The 19034-nt window shown below is 41.3% G+C and overlaps 1 protein-coding gene across 2 annotated transcripts; it reads right to left on the bottom strand.

Moving 5' to 3' along the window:
• Nucleotides 1-622: 622 nt before the first annotated feature.
• Nucleotides 623-7903, bottom strand: LOC127763351 (LRR receptor-like serine/threonine-protein kinase ER2). 2 transcript variants are annotated; one of them, XM_052288019.1, is made up of 27 exons: nt 7612-7903; nt 6843-6984; nt 6687-6758; nt 6511-6582; nt 6342-6413; nt 6181-6252; nt 6041-6112; nt 5750-5821; nt 5590-5661; nt 5435-5503; nt 5268-5339; nt 5083-5154; nt 4913-4984; nt 4755-4826; nt 4599-4670; nt 4453-4524; nt 4282-4353; nt 4129-4200; nt 3970-4041; nt 3820-3891; nt 3606-3674; nt 3438-3509; nt 3272-3345; nt 3053-3181; nt 2493-2858; nt 1870-2240; nt 623-1303 (listed from the first exon to the last, which is right to left on the bottom strand). In XM_052288019.1, the coding sequence occupies exons 1-27, from the start codon at nt 7682-7684 to the stop codon at nt 935-937; spliced, it is 2958 nt and encodes a 985-aa protein (XP_052143979.1). In that variant the 5' UTR covers nt 7685-7903; the 3' UTR covers nt 623-934. The 2 variants fall into 2 exon arrangements, with proteins under 2 accessions (XP_052143979.1, XP_052143978.1); XM_052288018.1 differs by having other exon boundaries at nt 1870-2243; nt 7612-7902.
• Between the last annotated feature and the right edge of the window lie 11131 nt (nt 7904-19034).

Below are 19034 nucleotides of genomic sequence, written 5' to 3'. Positions count from 1 at the left end.
TGATAGGGGAGATTGAGTCTCCTTTTCCGCGCGCACGCTTTTTAAACTACTAAACGATGCGTTTTTTTAAAAAAATTTTATAAGAAAGTTGCTTTAAAAAATCATATTAATATATTTTTAAAATTTAAAATAGTTAATACTTAATTAATTATAAGCTAATGGCTCACATCGTTTTACGTATCTTCTCAATCTCCTCAATCCCCTTCTACTCAAACACACTTCAATACTGAAACAAATGGCAGGATGAGAGGGGGAGTATTGAACACAGCAAAAAAAAAAAAAAAAAGCGGGTCACTGACCATTAACTAACTACTCTTACTAGTACTGTTACTGTTACTAGTACTAGTCACCAGGGAATCACAGTGACATAAACTGTGCCATACATCGACAGCGCTGGACAAAGCTCTGCAACACAGCCTATCACCGAGAATGATTCCTGAGACCTATAAACAGCTTTCTGATCGAGCAGACTATGCATCCACACGGATGATCATTACCAGCACCCATTTTTGCCTCTGGGATGTCCCAGGCTCCCAGCTTTACAAGCCAGCGGTTCTTAACATCGTTTACTGTACTGAAAAATCCGCGATTATCCAACAAAACCAATTTTATAAGAGGCGGATTTTTCCCGATCACTGCGATATTTTTAACTGACCCGTGCTTACAAAATTCATACTCCCAGGAGGCCTTAATACAGTTCACCTCATCCAAACCCCACTAACTAATAATGATAAGAAGAAAAACTGATCAAAACAGGAAGGCCAAATAGCTTTCCGAAGGCCTAACAAACCAGAAGACAGCATATTTACAGCAGCGAATAGCCAGCCCTTCGTCGGTGTCCCTTCTTATTCCAGGAAGGACACAAAAGCTGGTAACTTAGCTAGAACGCCAACGCCACAAAGCACAAAGCCATCAGGATATTCAGATAGTCACTCTACTCTGTGTTCTGTGATATCACCTCGCCGAACTTCAGGAAGAGCTCCGCATCTGACGCGCTCGACGAATTTTCACAGGAGAGCGTGCTGCCGCCTCGTAGGCTCACGTACTCGTTGACATAGCTCGGAACCGTGGACGACTGTGGCAATGCCGGTGGCAGTGCCGGCTTTGAGGGCGGGTCGGGGTAGACGAGGCAGTCCAGGACACGCACGACCTCGTGCATCGTCGGTCGATCAGAAGGCTGCCTCTTGCTGCAAAGGAGCGCCAACTGGAACACCTTCTTGACCTCGCCAAGATCTTTGCACGTATCGGCGATGTCTGGGTCGACCATCTCCATGACCGTGTTGTCTGCGGCTTTGGATAGGATCTGCAGAGAAGCAACCAATGAGCATAAACAGCATTCATGCAACCAGGAAGTTCATCGCTAAAATCGACTGTTTACAGTTGCACTATTCCTTACTGGACCTGTGGGCTGGTAGAAATACAAATTTTAATTCACCTTTTGCCGTTTTCTTTCAAAAAGAGATGTTCAGGATTGACAGGGTAAATTCTTCCGATAAGTTACCAGCATGTCAGTGATCAAAATAACTAGTACAGTCATAGTTAGCTACAGTTTTTGACAGGTGTGTGTTGCCTGTAAATGTTCACCCACATGATTGAAGGCGGGGGACAAATATGGCAGGCTTTATGGGACACTGGCAAGTTATGATAGAGCTTTCACCAGCCATACAATGAATCACACACTACCAGGTCCGCCACAGTGTATATAGATCTACTCACATGGTAGGATTCATGCGTGGTCCCCTTGAAGGAACACAGACCTGATAATGCCCATGATTGTGCACTTATTGAACCTCAAATGCAAGAGTATATGGTGAAGGAAAGGAACAAGTTTTCAAATAAACAGTAGCAAGCGAATGAAAAAATAGTTACCAAGTGATGGAGATTGCACTCATTATCGACTGGCTTTTTGCCTGTAAGTAGCTCCAGGAGGACAATGCCATAGCTGTAGACATCCGATTTCTCGTTGAGGCGGGACGTGCGTGCGTACTCAGGGTCAATGTAGCCTATAGTACCCATCACATAGGTTGATGTGTGTGTCTTTGAGGTGCACAAGCTCTTGGCAATACCAAAGTCGGCAAGATGTGCTTCATAGTCCTTGTCTAGAAGGATATTCTTCGACTTCACATCCCTATGAATTATCCGTGGGTTGCAGTCATGATGAAGATAAGCCAGACCTTGTGCCGCACCAAGAGCAATCCGGAGCCTAGCCTCCCAATCTAGTTTTTGCTTCTTGGATGAGCCTGCTAAAATAATAAAGAAATTGCTAATTAGGCTATAGTTACAGAAATCTTATCAGCTGTTTATGTTCCATGAAAATATCCTAATCCAAATAATATTAAACCATCAAACAAGTTGATATGAAAGTGATCAGGTGGTGCTTGTTGACAGATGAACAGGCAACGGCTATACAAACCAGAAGAACAATCGTTCTAAATACCAACTATTCTGCTTACAGTTCCTATGTATTTGTTTGCCATGTAAAATTCACTTACCATGTAAAACATCCCAGAGACTGCCATTTTCCAAGTAGTCGTAGAAGAGAAGATTCCCAGCAGGTGATAGGGAATACCCTTGAAGGCTGACAAGATTCCGGTGCTTGATACTTCCAACAGTCTCAAGCTCAGTCTCGAATTCCTTCAGGCTCTGTGGGTAGTGAGCATACAATTTTTTTATTGCAACCGGCTTGCAGTTCTTCAGTACACATTTGTACACTGTGCTTGATGCCCCATACCCGATAATGTACTTCTCGCTCAAATTTTCAGTCATCCTCATTATATCTTCGTACACAAGGAATGCCATGTTCATGTGAAGGATTACAAGCTTTGGAGGAACATTACTTGATGGTAGTGCATGGATATCTATCACAGGAAAATAATAATATCACTCTGTTAACAACCAAATGCATCTATCAAGTAGAGGGCGAACATATGCAATAGTCTGAGACATGTAATAGATCATTTGCAAGGTTGAGTGTGACGAGAGGACACTTGCCAAACAGCTACCAAAATTGATGGGTAAAATCAATGGACTGGGACCTCTGCAGATGCATCACCTGGTTTGCTTAAAGACACATCTTTGGGAACTTGTGGCCAGTGTGGCCAGCAAGCAGCAGCTAGGATCATCAGCAGGATAACAAGCCCAGCTACAGCAATCCCAAGAATTGCAGACCTTGAGACAGAGGCTGCATAAAAATCCAGGATATAAAATTAGAAAGTTTATCAGTGTGAAGTTACACTTCGGAGCAACGCAACAGCTGTAACATTTTACTGACATCTCTGCACATGACTGGTGGAGTAGCACGAAGAACCAAGCCAATAGCCACAGAGTCCAGGATTACCCAAGAAGCTGAATTAAAGATCAGATTATTGATGAGGCCTGAGATGCCTAAGTATTACGAGTTCTTTTTCAAGCGATCGATTAATCCCCAAGGAAAATACCTGTCCGGTGAAAATCGTGAAAAATTATTGTCTGTTGGTACAATGCCAGCCAGGTTGTTGTATGATACGTTTCTGCAGTAACACACTATCAGTATGAAGCTTACAGGTTCATGGCCAAAAAAAATTGTGTGAAATCATTTCATATTGCTTTTCAAGTGTATAACTTACAAGACATTGAGACTGAAGCAGTTAATAAGTGAAGAAACATCCCCAGTTATATTATTACTTTCCAGTTTTCTGAAAAAAGACAAAAAAAATTCACGTAAATCAATATGCAGTAATGAGAAACAGAATACTCAAATTAATATGCAGTCCAATGCAAACAGCCTTTTGAAACCATGCAATACTACTTTATAGGATAGAGGGTAAAACATAGACTTACAGCAATATCAGGTTTTGCAGCATGCCAACCTCTTGTGGAATCAAACCACCAAGGTGATTACTAGACAAATCACTAAAACAGAGGAAGAGGAATCTGCATTACTCCCAAAGGTACAGAGCAGACAACGCATTTAGGTGAGAAGGTACTTACATCTCCATGATACTCCTCAAGTTTCCAAACTCAGCAGGGATGTATCCAACCAAATTATTATTGCTAAAATTTCTTTAGGAATAAGAGAATGCTGTCATGACATGATACAAGTATTTTATTTTATTTTTTTATAACAAGGAGTAATATTATAGAACTTACAGTCTCAAAAGATGCTCTAAGCTCCCGATTGCTGAGGGAATTGGACCAGCAACCATGTTACAGGATAAGTCCCTTCAAATATATCCAGCAAACACGTCATATCATGAGAATCACTTATTCAAAAGCAATTGCAGATTAACTTCTGGTACTTACAATGTGTCCAAGTTTTTCATTTTTGCTAGTTCAATGGGAATGACTCCACTAAGATAGTTTGATGATAGATTCCTAGAAGTTAGGATGAAAACAAAAATCATTAGACACTATGAACAGAACTAAATTTATAGCAGGCTTGAAGAAAAATCACCTAAAACCAATAACACTTACAAATAAGTTATACTCTCAAGTTTGTGCAATGAATGTGGAACGGTCCCATTTAATTTATTGCCATAAGCATTGCTGTTACAAAGCTAAAGTTAAGTGCCCTGCCATCAGAGAGGATATAGAACTTCAGGAGAATGAATGAAACTTACAAGCTAATGAGATTCATGCATGAGCTTATATTATCAGGGATTGGTCCTTCAAGGTTGTTGTTTGCCAGGTTCCTGTGAAAAACAAATGACATGGTCCACTGACTGATTTAGCATTCCAGGTAAGCATCAATTGACAAAGGATGAGTGGAGTTATACAGATCAAATAAGCCCGTCAACTTTCCAAGCTCAGGCGGAATGAACCCGGTCAGCTGATTGTCATTCAGTTCTCTGAAACCAGATATTGTCTCAAAAGAGGGTAGTGCGCTATCAATTAACAATCAAGAAGCAACAAAATTTTAAAGGTAGAGGCTTACAAGTAATGAAGTGTCGACATATTACCAAGCTCGGGTGGTATTGATCCAGTTAGCCTATTGCCTTGGAGGTACCTAAGAAAACAAGATACTATGATGTTAACTTCTTGACATAATTAAGAATATTATATTTCTCAAAGGCTAGGAAAACACACACACAAGGGCAGGCTTACAGTTTCTCAGTGTATGTTAAGTTGCCAAGTATTGATGGTATTGGCCCAGACAATTGGTTGAAACTCAGATCACTGTATCAACAAATAGAAGGTACAGGTGAAAACTTGCATTCAAGGGCTATGGTAATACCTCTCACTCTCAGCCCATAAATTAAGACAAGCACATCAATTATCATTGGACTTACAGCACTGCGAGCGCCTGCATAAGGCCAATTACTGATGGAATAGGGCCAGAGAGATTGTTCCCTTGCAAAGACCTGGTACAAAATAGTGCATAGCAGTTCAAGTAGTTGGTTTCATTAGTTACGACAGGTTGGATACTCTTTTTGTTAGTAAAATGACTACCACATACAATGTAGCCACTTGTAGGAAGCCAATGTTGAATGGGATTTCTCCCGTGAGCCGGTTGTAAGACAGATCCCTAAAAATACCATAAGGTCAGGAATGATTGACATGTCAAAGAAAGGGGGACACATAATTCAGAAGGAGTAGAAGGTATGTACATACAAGACCTGAAAGCTCGTACAGTTCCCAATAGTATCTGGTATTATACCCGTTAAGCTATTGTTCTTCACGTCACTAAGTCAAACAAAATCAAGTTTGTGAAAGGAACAAAGAAAACAAACATGTAGAGCTAATAATAAACAAAAGGAAGCAATACACTCACAAGTACCACAGGCCAGTCAACTGGCACATCTCAGGAGAGAGGCTTCCTTCTAAATTATTGCTCCGTAATCCCCTGTCATATGAAAATCAGATTAGCACAATTGGATATGACAATATGATCTTACCGAACTATTTGCCCTACATTACATATGTTCAACCGCCTATAATTTACACAAACTAAATCTGATTAGCACTAATAGCTCCCTACATATTGTCTGCAGTTTAAGTACTGAAACAAAAAAAAGAAGTTTTTTAAAGTAGGGAACAGAATCATCGACTACTTAGTACTCACAAGTACTGAAGAACCTCATTCCAGTAGATTAACCTCGGAATCTCACCATTTAGCTTGTTTTGAGCCAAGTCCCTGGGGCATATATCACACATTAGAATTGATCCAAATTAAGCCCTCAGAACAGTTCAGCCGCAACTTACAAAATCTTCAAATTTGGTAGCTGAGAGAGTGTCGACGGGATCATCCCCACCAGCTGGTTGTTCTTCAAGATCCTATATATTCAAGTAACAGCAGTGCTTACGATGAAAGAAATGCTGCAAAATACTTCTCCTCCACCAAGTTTCAGCAGGGTAAATCTTACAAGTTCTCAAGGTGCTTCAGCTTAGATATGGAAAATGGTATATCTCCTCCTAGATTGTTAGAGGACAGGTCCCTTGAATAAAAGAACAGGGGAGGGTTGCGGCACGCATTACTTCTACTGTTCTACATCCTCAAAACAACACTGCGAACCAAAACTGAATCTCACTTACAGAGTTTTAAGCGACGTGCAATCGCCAATCTCATCAGGGATCTGCCCAGAAAGTTCATTCGACTTCAAGTCGCTGCATATATGTAATCAAACAAACAGGGAGAACGAGTTGAGCACACTAATTAAGCAGCTGAATGAAAGAAACATTTCATTCCAGGAGACAACGTGCCACCGTACATCGACTCGACGCTTTTCAGATTCCCGATGGCCGGGGAGATTTCGCCCCCAAGATTGAGCCCCGAGAGGTTGCTGCATTCCACCGCAAGAAAACACGTCAGTAACCACGGGCACTGCAGCCAGGCAAGCCAAGCAATAGGTTGGCAGGAAACTCACAGCGCCGCGACGGCGAAGGTGACGTTGTCGCAGAGCACGCCGCGCCACGAGCAGTAGCGCCGCGGCGCGCCATCGCCGGCCCAATCGTACAGCACGTTGTCCACATTGCGGAAGGACTTCTTGATCTCCAGTAGCGTTTGTCCTGGAAAACACGCAAGAGCAAACCAGATTGATAAACAGCAGAATCGAAGTACCAAACATCGCGAGGAAACAGGAATCTGGTTTCGGAGGAGGAATCGGAGAATAACTTCCAAAATAATTTAAAACCATTTCCGGATCCAAAACTCGATAACCAAAAACCCCACACACAAAAAAAATCACTCCCTAAACTTCCACAAACAGCGGCGGCATTTCAGAAATGAGCATTTGATCTCCAAGAACAATATAGAAACCTTATCCATGAACGAAACAAAACAGAAAAAAAAAATAGTTCAAAAATAAAGCCGCATTTAAAAAACAAAACAAAAAAAAAGTACAGCAACTGTCCCCTGGATAGGGAAGAAGAACAGAAGAAGAGATGCTACGAACAGGAGGCTGGGATTAATCTAGTATTAGGCCATTCTTAGGCGGCGCCGGCCAATAGGGAGCAAGACATAAACAAAGACCAAAAGGCGCGCACTCGCAGCACTAAAAAAACACCAAAACACGAAGCCACCCAAACCCAACCCCCTCCCTCCCCACTATAATCCATCATCCTTCCCTCTCCCTCCCTCCCTCGCCAACGCACGCAGGCGAGCAGAGCAAAAGGGAACGGCACGCAGCCACCCACCGTCATCGTCGGCGGCGGCCACCGCGAGGAGAATGGCAGCGAGGAGGAGGCGGGTGGTGGTGGTCGTCGTCATGGCGCCGAGGCGAGGCGTCCGCGCGGGGGCATCAACGACGCTTTGCTGTGGTTTAACCAACGCCGCGGCTGGGGTTTCTGCCGTTCTGATGGGTTGAGTTGGCTTCTTGGCTTGGCTGCTGCAAAGCTGCGAGCTATGGGCGCAGGGGAGGGAGAGAGAGGGAGAGATGGGAGAGGGAGGCTTTGGCGTGAAGGTGATGGTGGTGGTGGTGTGTCTTGTGGGTGACGAACAGGGGGCACGTCCATGTGGATGACTGCAACTTTCGCTCTCGTGGTTGTTATGGTACGACTGTACTTGTTCCCCCTTTCTGGCATGTTTGGATCTTCTGGGTTTTACATCGACTTCGCTGAAAATGTGGAGTTTTAATCCGCTTACATTGGCATCTCTTTTTCTTTCTCAACATGGTATACAGAGTAGGTATAGGGTAGAGCTATAACGAAATGGAGAATATATCATTTGCTTATTTTACTCTATTTTAGATAGAGTTTAAGATGATTTAGATATCTAAGTTTGTATTGAGAAGAGTGCACACATAGTGAAAATAGGTGATATATAGCTTAAAAAAATTCTTATCGGGTTCCCCTCATATACTCTAGCTCCGCTCCTGAGTAGACATACAAACGCGCACGCTTTATCTTTATGATCAACTACAACGAATGGATTGACGCATCTTGATATTATCGAAGTCACACTCACATATATAAACAAATGCACATACTCAGCTCTGAATATGCATGCGCATTTTACCTCTATGAGCACCTATAAAGACCATATCTGCATATCTTAGTATTACCGAAGTCACACACTCTCTTATAAACAGATGACACGTAATCTAACTCTATGAGTACATCTATATATTGGGTTGCACATCTTGAGATTGATAAAGTCACCGTACACACCTATATACCCTATCCCATGAGATATCGATAAACTCACCACATTCACCACAATGAACACACCTCTATATATTTTGTTGGCGTATCTTGAGATTCATAAAGTCACCATATAGTGCCTCTCTAAATACACCCGCGCACACATCAAGGCCTTGTACCCTATGATAGATTGGGTTGGCATATTACCCATATAGACACCTTTGTATATTGGGCTGATATATCATAGGATTGATAAAGTCACCACAAGCGTTCTTATATCAAGCAGTACATCGCATATCGCTAAAAGAGTAATTAATCGTAAATGTGAGTACACGTGCCAAGTTTAGCACTTCAGCCCAAATGTATGGGTTCTACGCACCGTAATGAATCAAATCAGTTGAGTTATGCTCGCTTTGTTGTATTGCAATCGTTTTGAATTTTGAGGATGACTTGCTTAGTGATATAATGGTCAATGCATCAACCATTTCGTGCAATTATTATGTTAAAACTTTATTTTTCCAAATCATTTGTCACAACTTTAGATGGGTATTTTCACATAACAACAACAATAACAATTGATTTTTTACAAAATTATAATTTTATCTACTACGGGTGCACAATATGTGGGGTAAACTTACACCGATATAAGTATTTCATGTGTATATGATAAGAGAGTCCAGAACCTGTCAAAATAAAGTTATAGTTTTTTGGTAAAAAGTACTCCCTGCATCCCAAAATATTTGACGCCGTTGACTTTTTTAAATATGTTTGACCGTTCGTTTTATTCAAAAAATTTAAGTAATTATTAATTCTTTTCCTATCATTTGATTTATTGTTAGATATACTTTTATATATACATATAGTTTTACATATTTCACAAAAGTTTTTGAATAATACGAATGGTCAAACATATTTAAAAAAAGTCAATAGCGTCAAACATTTAGGGAAGGAGGGAGTATATATACAACTGCCGTATTTTTTAATATATAGTAAATTGATAATTTTTTATAAAAATAATTACTCTTTTAAGTTAGCTCAATTATGTTTTTTCATTACAAGAATATTCTTCCAATGGGGTTTCGGCTGCCAAAAATCTCAAAATCTAGAGCGATTTGTGTGCATAAAATAAAGTTCAGTACTACGTGCAAAAAAAATCTAGTATATCATGCATTGTGGGCCAGCCCTCAAATGCTTCCGAAAGGTGGCATTAATTATACAGGCCAATGGTAACAAGGCCCAGCTGCAGCGCAGGGCCCATTCCACGTCCACCTCTCTGATAAAATCCAATCCATCTTGAGCACAAGCGCAGCAGATCCCTTCGGCCTGGGCCGAAAGCGAATCGGTGATTCTCCGCGGCACAACTCCTGTGGCACACTGTGTGGCCGGAAATGAAAACAGAAAAGAAGAAACTCTCGCAGGTCTGCACCATATGCCGCCGATGCGTCTACGACTACGAACAAACAGATTCATTTGTTTCCCTATCCACAAGCAGTTGGTACATTGGCATTCTGAAACTGGGCATCGATTCTGTGGACTTGTGTGATGCAAACATATATAGTTATGTTACGTTGTTATAGTTTCTGTTGAAATAAAGACCAATGTACCCGCTATGTAAAATAAAATGCTACTATATCCGTTTCAACATGTAGCAGTCTAGAACAAGTCTCATCTAAGATAGATATATTTTAGGATAAATATAGTACTACATTATTATGCTGTTTTAACACCACGGCTGATGTAGCCTGCAACTGCAAAGGTGATACTAGCCAAAGATTAATCTTGCTCTTTGAGTATCAAGTAGTAGTATTCTACCAGCAATCAGAGACACATGTATAAATGTATTACCTCTATATTTTAATATAATATATATGACGCCGTTGACTTTTTATTCAACGTCTGACCATTCATTTTATTCAAAAAAATTATATAATTATCATTTATTTTATTGTGACTTGATTCATCATCAAATATTCTTTAAGCATGATATAAATATTTTTATATTTACATAAAAAAATTTAAATAAAACGAATGGTCAAACGTTGGTTAAAAAGTCAATGACGTCGTACATTAAAATACGGAGGGAGTACTACATAAGTGAACAACAACAAGAACACAAAAAGGACGGGATGTGAAGGCACTAACGAGCCGTCATGCTTCTTTGGCCAACGAATGAGGCAGCCTTTTGATCAGCAGGTTTGATTGCGAAAACGCTTGCACTGCTTAACAGCTCCACGATCTTTAAAAGACTCGCCGTGCAAATCTTCCACGGGTTAATGACGGCGATTCTTGAGCCGTATGATCCTCAAAGCTGAAGCTCGAAAGGCTGCATCCTGGACAGGGGGCGTGATATATAAGCTTTCGAGCTGTGTTTTGCTGGTTAAATATTGTTTGTCAATTCACCCTCGATGATGGCCTAAACCGTGTCCTCTAACACGCACTCCTATCAACTCCATTTGAATTGAAAAGCTCAACTTTGAAAGAGAAACCACGAGGTCGCGCGTTGCCCTCTTGGCCTCTTGTTTTTTCCGGCCCCAGGCTGAAGAACTTCATCGTTTCTACTTGCTGTGTACAGTAAAGAAGTCCTATAGAAACAGATGATTTGATGCGTTATAGATGTTATAGATGAATAGGTACATACTACAATATCGTGCAACATGCATGCACGCAGTTCAACTGAAGACTACAGACTACAGATGTTCTACACGATCTGCAGTATCTACGTGAGCGACCTCTTGTCCCATCAAGTACAGCAACTAGATCCCGGTCTACAAACTGTCCAGTACAGACGCACAAAATACTTGTTGTACAGTCAAATGTCCTCGTAAAATTAAACGGATTACGAATGAACTCATCAGCATGTACGTGGTCAAGATTCCGGTCAGATCTCCTTTAATTCACAGAAAGAAGTACACTAACAAGTAACAACCCCATCAACAACGTCGCCTGGTGCGTACAGTACATGCGAGTAGCCGAGTATTGACTAATCTGAATCCGATGATCCACTGTTAATTATAGCTGCCTCGCTCCACAGACAAAACTTCTACGCCGTCCAAACAGCCCAGAGAGGATGCGATGAAAGAGAAGTAGCAAGAGGTTCAAAGCATGCTGAGCTGCTAAACTCTGGAGCGGCTTTTCGATGGGATGATGGGCTGATGAACTACTTACAGCCTTATCTTTTCGTTTACGTTTAGACTTATCAGAAAATAAAATCAACCTTAAATTTAAATATAAAGTTAAATTTTATATTATTTTTATTATAGTTTATTTTTCAGTCTTTACTTCTAAATTATTAAAAACAAAGTATATAAAAATTTTATTGACATTATTTTTCAAGTAGCGTTTTACCTTTTCCTCAAATATGTTAAACGATGGGACTGTTCCTTCTTTGGCCTGCCCATACCTGCGTTACGCATACGGCAAGCCACGAGGCAGTGTGACACGCGGTCTCGCCGTCTCGCGGCACAGGTACGATCACGAGCCGACGAGCCATGAGGCAAGCAAGAAACGGCCAAGCGGCAGCGGACTAGTAGCAAGCAAGCAGGGCGACGCGACGAGCAGTAACGAGGCATGGGGTTCGTGGGGGCACTGGGCGGCAGCAAGATGGGCTCCAAGCGTTTGCCCATCTTTTCGCTTGTTGCGCCGGTGCGCGTCTCCGTGGGGGCTTCGCCGTGGGAGCGCAGCGCATTGCACACGCGCGCACATGGCAACCCGCAGGCAGGAGACTGATCCGATCGAGCATTCGGGCGTGTGCGTGTGCGGCTGAGCGCGTACTAGTAGGCCAGCGCCCAGCGGCATCTTCTGCAACGTTGGCCATCGGCGTCGTGCACGGTGCTCTCGCTTTCCGGTGTTCTTTTGCGCGAGTTGCATGCCGCGCGGCGGATGGGCTTATTCTGGAGGAGGAGAACGATTTGGGCTGGGCTGGAGCCTGGAGGTGATTAGTTGCCAATGGCCCCGGTGACGGAATCGAGTGAATTTGGGCATCTTTTTACGACGAGAATAGAAAAGGTCCACTTCAGGTCCCTCATTTTTCCATCGAGTTTAAATCACGTCACTAAATCGTCATACCCAAAATCTTAACTCTAAATTGCAAACCGAGTTAAATTAGATCTAATGGTAATATGGATGGCTGATTTCACTAACATGGTATCCTAGTCAACAAAAAGAAATTAAAAAACATATGAGCCCTGCATGTACTACTGTCTCAGAAAAAAGGTAAATCTTAGCTACGAACCTGGACACGCATATATCCAGGTTCATAGCTATAATTGGATTTTTTTTGGGACGGATGGGGTGAGTGGGAAGAAGAAAATAAAAAAAATATATGAACCCACATATCAATGTCCACTTTTTTCTTCTCTTTTTCCCAACCACGCACACCATTCAACGGTTGGCAGCGAGGGAGGCGGCTGGTGATCCCATTTCCCGTCCGTCGTTGGAGGGGGAGGCTGAGCTTCATCGTTGGCATAGATTCCCGCACCCTCTATCGCCCCATCCTCGACCTTCTACGTCATCTCTGAGCTCATTGCACATATCTCCCAATTCGGCATCGTCATGACTAGGAGTTCCTGCTTGACCTCCCATCCCCTATGGCTCTCGAGCTAAGATTGAGAATGACTAGGGGGGTGGCTAGGATGGAGCCAAATGAGTAAGATGAAGCGGTCTCCACCGTGGAGTGGGTGGAGAAGGGGGAGGTGGGCCGGTTGCGTACGAGGGGCACACAATGTTGGTGTTCGGTGCACAAATCATTGAGGTGCGCGGAGGAGGAGGGTGCTGGCGTCGATAGGAAGAGAAGGTGGCGAGAGTGGAGGAGGAAGCTATTGCGGCGTGTTCAGGCCGACGTGGACGTATGGGATTGAGGTGGTCATGCTTGTCGGCGTTCGCTACCCGGTTCCTAGTTGTCTCCGAGGCCATTTTTTTTAGGGAAGAGAGGAGGGGGAGAGAAGAGGGGAGGAGAGTAAGTATGACATGTGGTCCACTTTTATTTTTGCCACGTAAACATCTAGTCAGGACGGGACTGAGTCAACTTACCACGTCAGTGAAACCAACCATCTATAATACTAGAGGACGTAATTTAATCTGGTTTTACAATTTGAGGGTGCGAAGATTTCAGGTATTATGGTTTCGGGTGCAATTTAAATTTGATGAAATGGTGAACGTAAAATGGACTTATTCCACGATAATATGATGTATCGGTTCAGTATGAGTAGGCATCGTGTCTAGCCCATACATGTAAGTGGGCCTCATTTAGGCCCATCGAAACGAGCCCTTGTGGTCAGCATGACTCATGGGCCAACACTGCATTAAACTGGTCTTGCAGTGGCTCAGTACAACGGTTAGCTTCATATTCACAAACTTGGGGCCTGTTTACCTTGACGTTATTTTCAACCATATTATTTTCTTTTATTAAAGTAGTCAAAATTTTAGCTACGTTTAGTTTGTTACTAAATTTTAGAAAGTACATATGAAATCTTGCCAAAATTTGTTAACCTTGCCAAAATTTTGACAACTTTACCAAAAATTGGCAATATCAAAACTTGGTAAGGTTGAAAATGGTAGCAAACTGAACAAGCCCTTGCTATCAGATGATATGTGGAGTCGTGGACTAAAAAATGGAAAATTTGCATCAGATTAGTCCAGAAGTTCCATATCTGGCTATCTGCCTTACGTTTTGTTGGCAGTACTCCCCGGTTTAGTCGCTCAGCTCCTGTCTGCTAGCGAAACAGAAAGTCTCAAGGAGCCTATCTCTTCTGTATCCATCGAACTGTCCGGCGGTCCGGCCATATCCACTATGATCTCACCTACTGCGTTTACGCAGCATTTCAGTCAGACACCAATGATACTCAACAGACCGTTTTCTTTTGGCTCTCCTACCCTCCTGAAGTTGTTGGACGTTCAAGGCCTGAAGCCACAAGAGACAACACAAGGTCAGGGGGTCTTATGCAATGCAAGTGGAAGTGCTAGTATTATTCAGATAAAAGCAACGCCAGTGTTCAACCGGCAACTAGTGGTGAAGAATGCGTCAGCTATTCAACAACTTCTTATAAAGAGGAAGGGTTTGATACTTTTGATAATTTGGCTGGTTTGGCAGAGCATCAATGTCAATGTCTCTGACATAGAAGTCGGGCAAGGTAACACCAGGCCAACACCAGGCCAGTCAGTTGTGTATTGTGTTTACTGTGTTTAGCTCCACGTTAAAATTGTAAGTTTGAAAAAATTAAAACGATGTGATGGAAAAGTTGAAAATTTATGTGTAGAAAAGTTTGATGTGACGGAAAAACTTGTTGAAGAAAAGAAGTTAGGAACTAAACAAGGCCTAAGTGCAAACATTTTTGCATACAGAGGGAACTAGTAGTTTTTTCTATGCACAACCTGCACTCTGTTTACCTACCAGCAAGGGGTTCTGCAGCAGAGCAGGTGGCGTTTGCTAGATCTGTCAGCAAGTGGCCTTTGCCGTATAGGCTGTGTTTAGTTCCGAAGTCTAAGGAGAAGTTTGGGGAAAATTGGTAGTTTGGAAAAAAGTTAGGAGTTAATGTGAGTAGGAAAGTTTTGGATGTGATATGATGTGATGGAAAAGTTTAGAGTTTGGTGTGAACTAAACACACCCATAGTAATTGTGTTAGATCTATGCAACCAAGGGCCTGTTTGGTTTGCAACCAACTTATTGCCCTACTAATTTTTTTGCTACTTCAATAGTAGCAAATACATATTTGGTTTGCTACCAATTTTTTGTCACAATAGTCCAAATTCAATACTACCTAATTTGGTAGTGCTAAAACTTGCTAAGGTTTTAGCACTATTAAGATTTTGGTATGGCAAAAATTTGATTCAAACCAAACAAGCCCGAAATGTTCATGTCCTCGATCGAGTTCTTGCATCTAGCAGCATATGGGCTAATGATGCCATCAGACGAAGGATGACGCGGCACTCTTCATTAGTCTAGTGATCTGTTGATCAGGCAACGGCTGATTGGCAGGGCCCAAAATGACATATAATTATCTGAGTCTACAAATCGATCAGCAACTCTGCTTGACAGCTATGACAGGTTCTCAATAATCATGATGCTAACCTTTCCTCCCTTTCTCTTTCTTTCTTTCATTGGCGACGGCGTGATGCACTGATGCTAACAGCTCGTGGATAAAGAAATGTGGTCCTTTTCAAGAGGAAAGAAAGCCCCCTAAAAATATTTTTTTCTCTCTCATTTGGATAGCAATCGTAAAGCCGGATCACTAAATCTATCCAATTCGGATTAGGCTCGCGAGGTCGTGTCATCTCTCCATCCTCTTCATCTATCACGGAATTAATTGCATCGACGTGTATGGGCACCACGTAATGGAAGAACATTCTTTCTTTATGCATCGTCACACTTGCCAATGCTAGTAGAGTATACATCCCTCACCTTTGGTTTTGTTCATCTCATGTTTTAGACCGTGTTTAGTTCTAAATTTTTTCTTCAAACTTCTAACTTTTCTATCACATCAAAACTTTCCTATTTATGGTGTGTTTAGTTCGTATTAAAATTGAAAGTTTGGTTGAAATTGAAACGATATGATGAAAAAGTTGAAAGCTTGTGTATAGAAAAGTTTTGATGTGATGAAAAAGTTGAAAGTTTGAAGAAAAAATTTGGAACTAAACTCGGCCTTAATTACTTTGGTGAAGCTGCAGGATGTTCCGTCAGAGTAAACCCAAATCCTCCATCAAACGAAGTTCAGATTCTGAGCCTGAGAAAGGCTAGCAATGCAGAGAGCTGGGCTGGCATGCTACCAGACCAGGAATTGGAATCAGAAATTCAGAATAGTGCACACAGCCTATCTGCTCAATCACCCGTCGTTTTCTTGCGTGGTACAATTCCCATGTCCAGCTCCCCACCATGCAGGCATGGGCTGATGCAATTGACATATCCACCAATGCATTCCGAGATTTTTCGCCGAACAATTTCCAGACCAAAATGCAACAAATGGACTTTCGCAATGACCCGATCTCAAGACTCTACGAAAGTTCAGGTAGGCTGTCTTTAGATTTAAAGTTTGGATCTAAACTTCAGTCCTTTTTCATCACATCAACCTATCATACACATACAACTTTTTAGTGACATCATCTCCAATTTCAACTAAAATCTAAACTTTGCACTGCACTAAACACAGCCGTATCAGGGAGAGAAAATTCTGCTGGATAGCAGCATAAAAGTAAACGGCAGAGCTGAATGCTGCATTGGAAACCATGGCTAAAGCTGAAAGGGGTGGCATGGCATGGGTTCAGGTGCGTTTAGTTCACGCCAAAATTGTAAATTTGATTGAAATTGAAACGATGTGACGGAAAAGTTGAAAATTTGTATGTAGAAAAGTTTTGATGTGATGGAAAAGTTGGAAGTTTGAAGAAAAAGTTGAGAACTAGATCATGCCTTACTCGTTCCGTCAAAAAAAAAAGACAAACCATGGTTTCCATGTTCCACGTTTGACCGTCCGTCTTATTTTTAAAAATTATGAAAAAATTAAAAAGACAAGTCACGCATAAAATATTAATCATGTTTTATCATCAAACAGCAATGAAAATATAAATTATAAAAAAATTTCATATAAGACGAATAGTTAAAGTTGGACACGAATATCCAGGTTTGTCTTTTTTTTTTTATGGAGTGAGTAGTTCACAAAGAAATGAAATGATTGATTGATTTCCGAGCAATGGGCCCAGGCGGCTTTCTCAAGCGTGGCCCAGACAGAGAAAAAGATGGAGATCAGCAGGGCGAGTTCGTGTCGCTGTAGCACTCACTGATCTTATGCGGCAATGGGATGATCAGCTAGTATTCAGCTTGATAGTACTCATTAACGTCAAAAATCGTTGCTCGCAGGAGCAAAGCGTTAAAATCAACAAGGGTAGCATGCAGGGTTTACCAAACTATTTTAGACAAGATTACTATCACCTCACGGCTCAAGGTTTAACGGTTATCACGGTAACCGCGTGGTTACCACGAAACCACATAGTTATCATGAGTTATATCGTGGTTTCGAAAATTTAAAAGGATATCACACGTAATAACCACTTGGTTTTTGTAAATCTTGGTAGCGAGTTTAACTTCTGCAAACACGAGAGTACAGCTACAAATGGAAGAGCGAAAGAATTGTACTGTACTTTGCATAGCTAAGGGTTTGTCTGAGGAGGAGGGGATTGAGGAGATTGGGAAGATACGCAAAACGAAGTGAGCCATTAGCTCATGATTAATTGAGTATTAACTATTTTAAATTTTAAAAATGAATTAATATGATTTTTAAAAGCAACTTTCTTATAGAAATTTTTGGCAAAAAATGCACCATTTAGTAGTTTGAAAAGCGTGGACGCGGAAAACGAGACTCAATCTCCCCTATCTCTCCAGAACGAATAGAGCCTAAGGGTAAGTTTGAGGGATAGGGGATTGAGAAGATTGGAAAGATACGTAAAACGAGATAAGCCATTAGCGCATGATTAATCGAGTATAAACCATTTTAAATTTAAAAAATGGATTAATATAATTTTTTAAAGCAACTTTCCTATAGAAATTTTTTTTTGCTAAAAACACGCCGTTTAGTAGTTTGGGAAGTGTGTGCGCGGACTACGATATGCTTTCTCACCCTAACTCACTCCCTAAGAGTACTTAGGTAGGTACAATGTGTCCACATAATTTTTTTCAACTGCTGCGAAACGGCGGAACCACTTCATTGATGGCTATGGATACCGGCTTTAAAACGTCATCACTGTACATGTGTCGTACTGCTCGTACCTTCAGAATTGTTCTACTAGAGGCTTTGACATCTGGATTCTGGAGTTTGAGCCTCAGCTTCTTGCCTTTTACACACTCCGACTTACTACCTCCGTTTCGATTATAAAACTTTATAATATTACCCATATTCATATACATATTAATGTATTAAGATTCATTAATATCTATATAAATGTATGTAATACTAGAAAGTTTTATAACTTAAAACGGAGGAAGTAATTACAAATGTAGTTAAGTGATTGACGTATAAATCTGAGAATACCATTCCTATATACTCATTTCTCTACCAGTTTCATTGGTCACACTCCTGTTACTTGCAATTTTTTAGGAGCAGAGATTTTCCAATCAAAGTAAAAAGGGTCTGAAGAATAAACAAAGTCCCGAAGATATGAGCTTGGAGTATCTTATATTCTTATCGAGCATATCCACAACTAGTTGTCCAAAAAATACAAAAACAACACAGGGTGTAATGCTCGGTAGCAACCAAGCAGAAAACGACTGAATCAATATTCAAAACAACTTAATTGAGAGAAAGAAAAAGTTGATTGCCGAGACTAAACTTGTTGGACTCTTCCTGAGTACTAGTACCACTAGTTTTTAAGTCGTCCTAGTATCATTTATCCCTAAACAGCTTAAAAACCGTACAATTATTGTTGCAAAACGTTTGATTTATTCATCTTAAAAGAAATCGTTTGATTTAGGCCTTTAGATCTCTGCCAGAATTTTT

Source organism: Oryza glaberrima, chromosome 2 (assembly GCF_000147395.1).
Source record: "Oryza glaberrima chromosome 2, OglaRS2, whole genome shotgun sequence".
NCBI classification, from domain to species: Eukaryota; Viridiplantae; Streptophyta; class Magnoliopsida; order Poales; family Poaceae; genus Oryza; species Oryza glaberrima.
The sequence above is the reverse complement of the archived record's forward strand: the minus strand, read 5'-3'. Positions and strand labels throughout refer to the sequence as shown.

Excerpts from the sequence above, each read along its gene's own strand:
- LOC127763351 (XM_052288018.1), bottom strand. The coding sequence starts at position 7,684 with ATGACGACGACCACCACCACCCGCCTCCTCCTCGCTGCCATTCTCCTC. Across the intron at positions 4,525-4,598 it reads TGCATGAATCTCATTAGCTT|CAATGCTTATGGCAATAAAT; the intron begins GTAAGTTTCATT and ends GCTTTGTAACAG. Across the intron at positions 2,244-2,492 it reads TCTCTGGGATGTTTTACATG|CAGGCTCATCCAAGAAGCAA; the intron begins GTAAGTGAATTT and ends TTATTATTTTAG.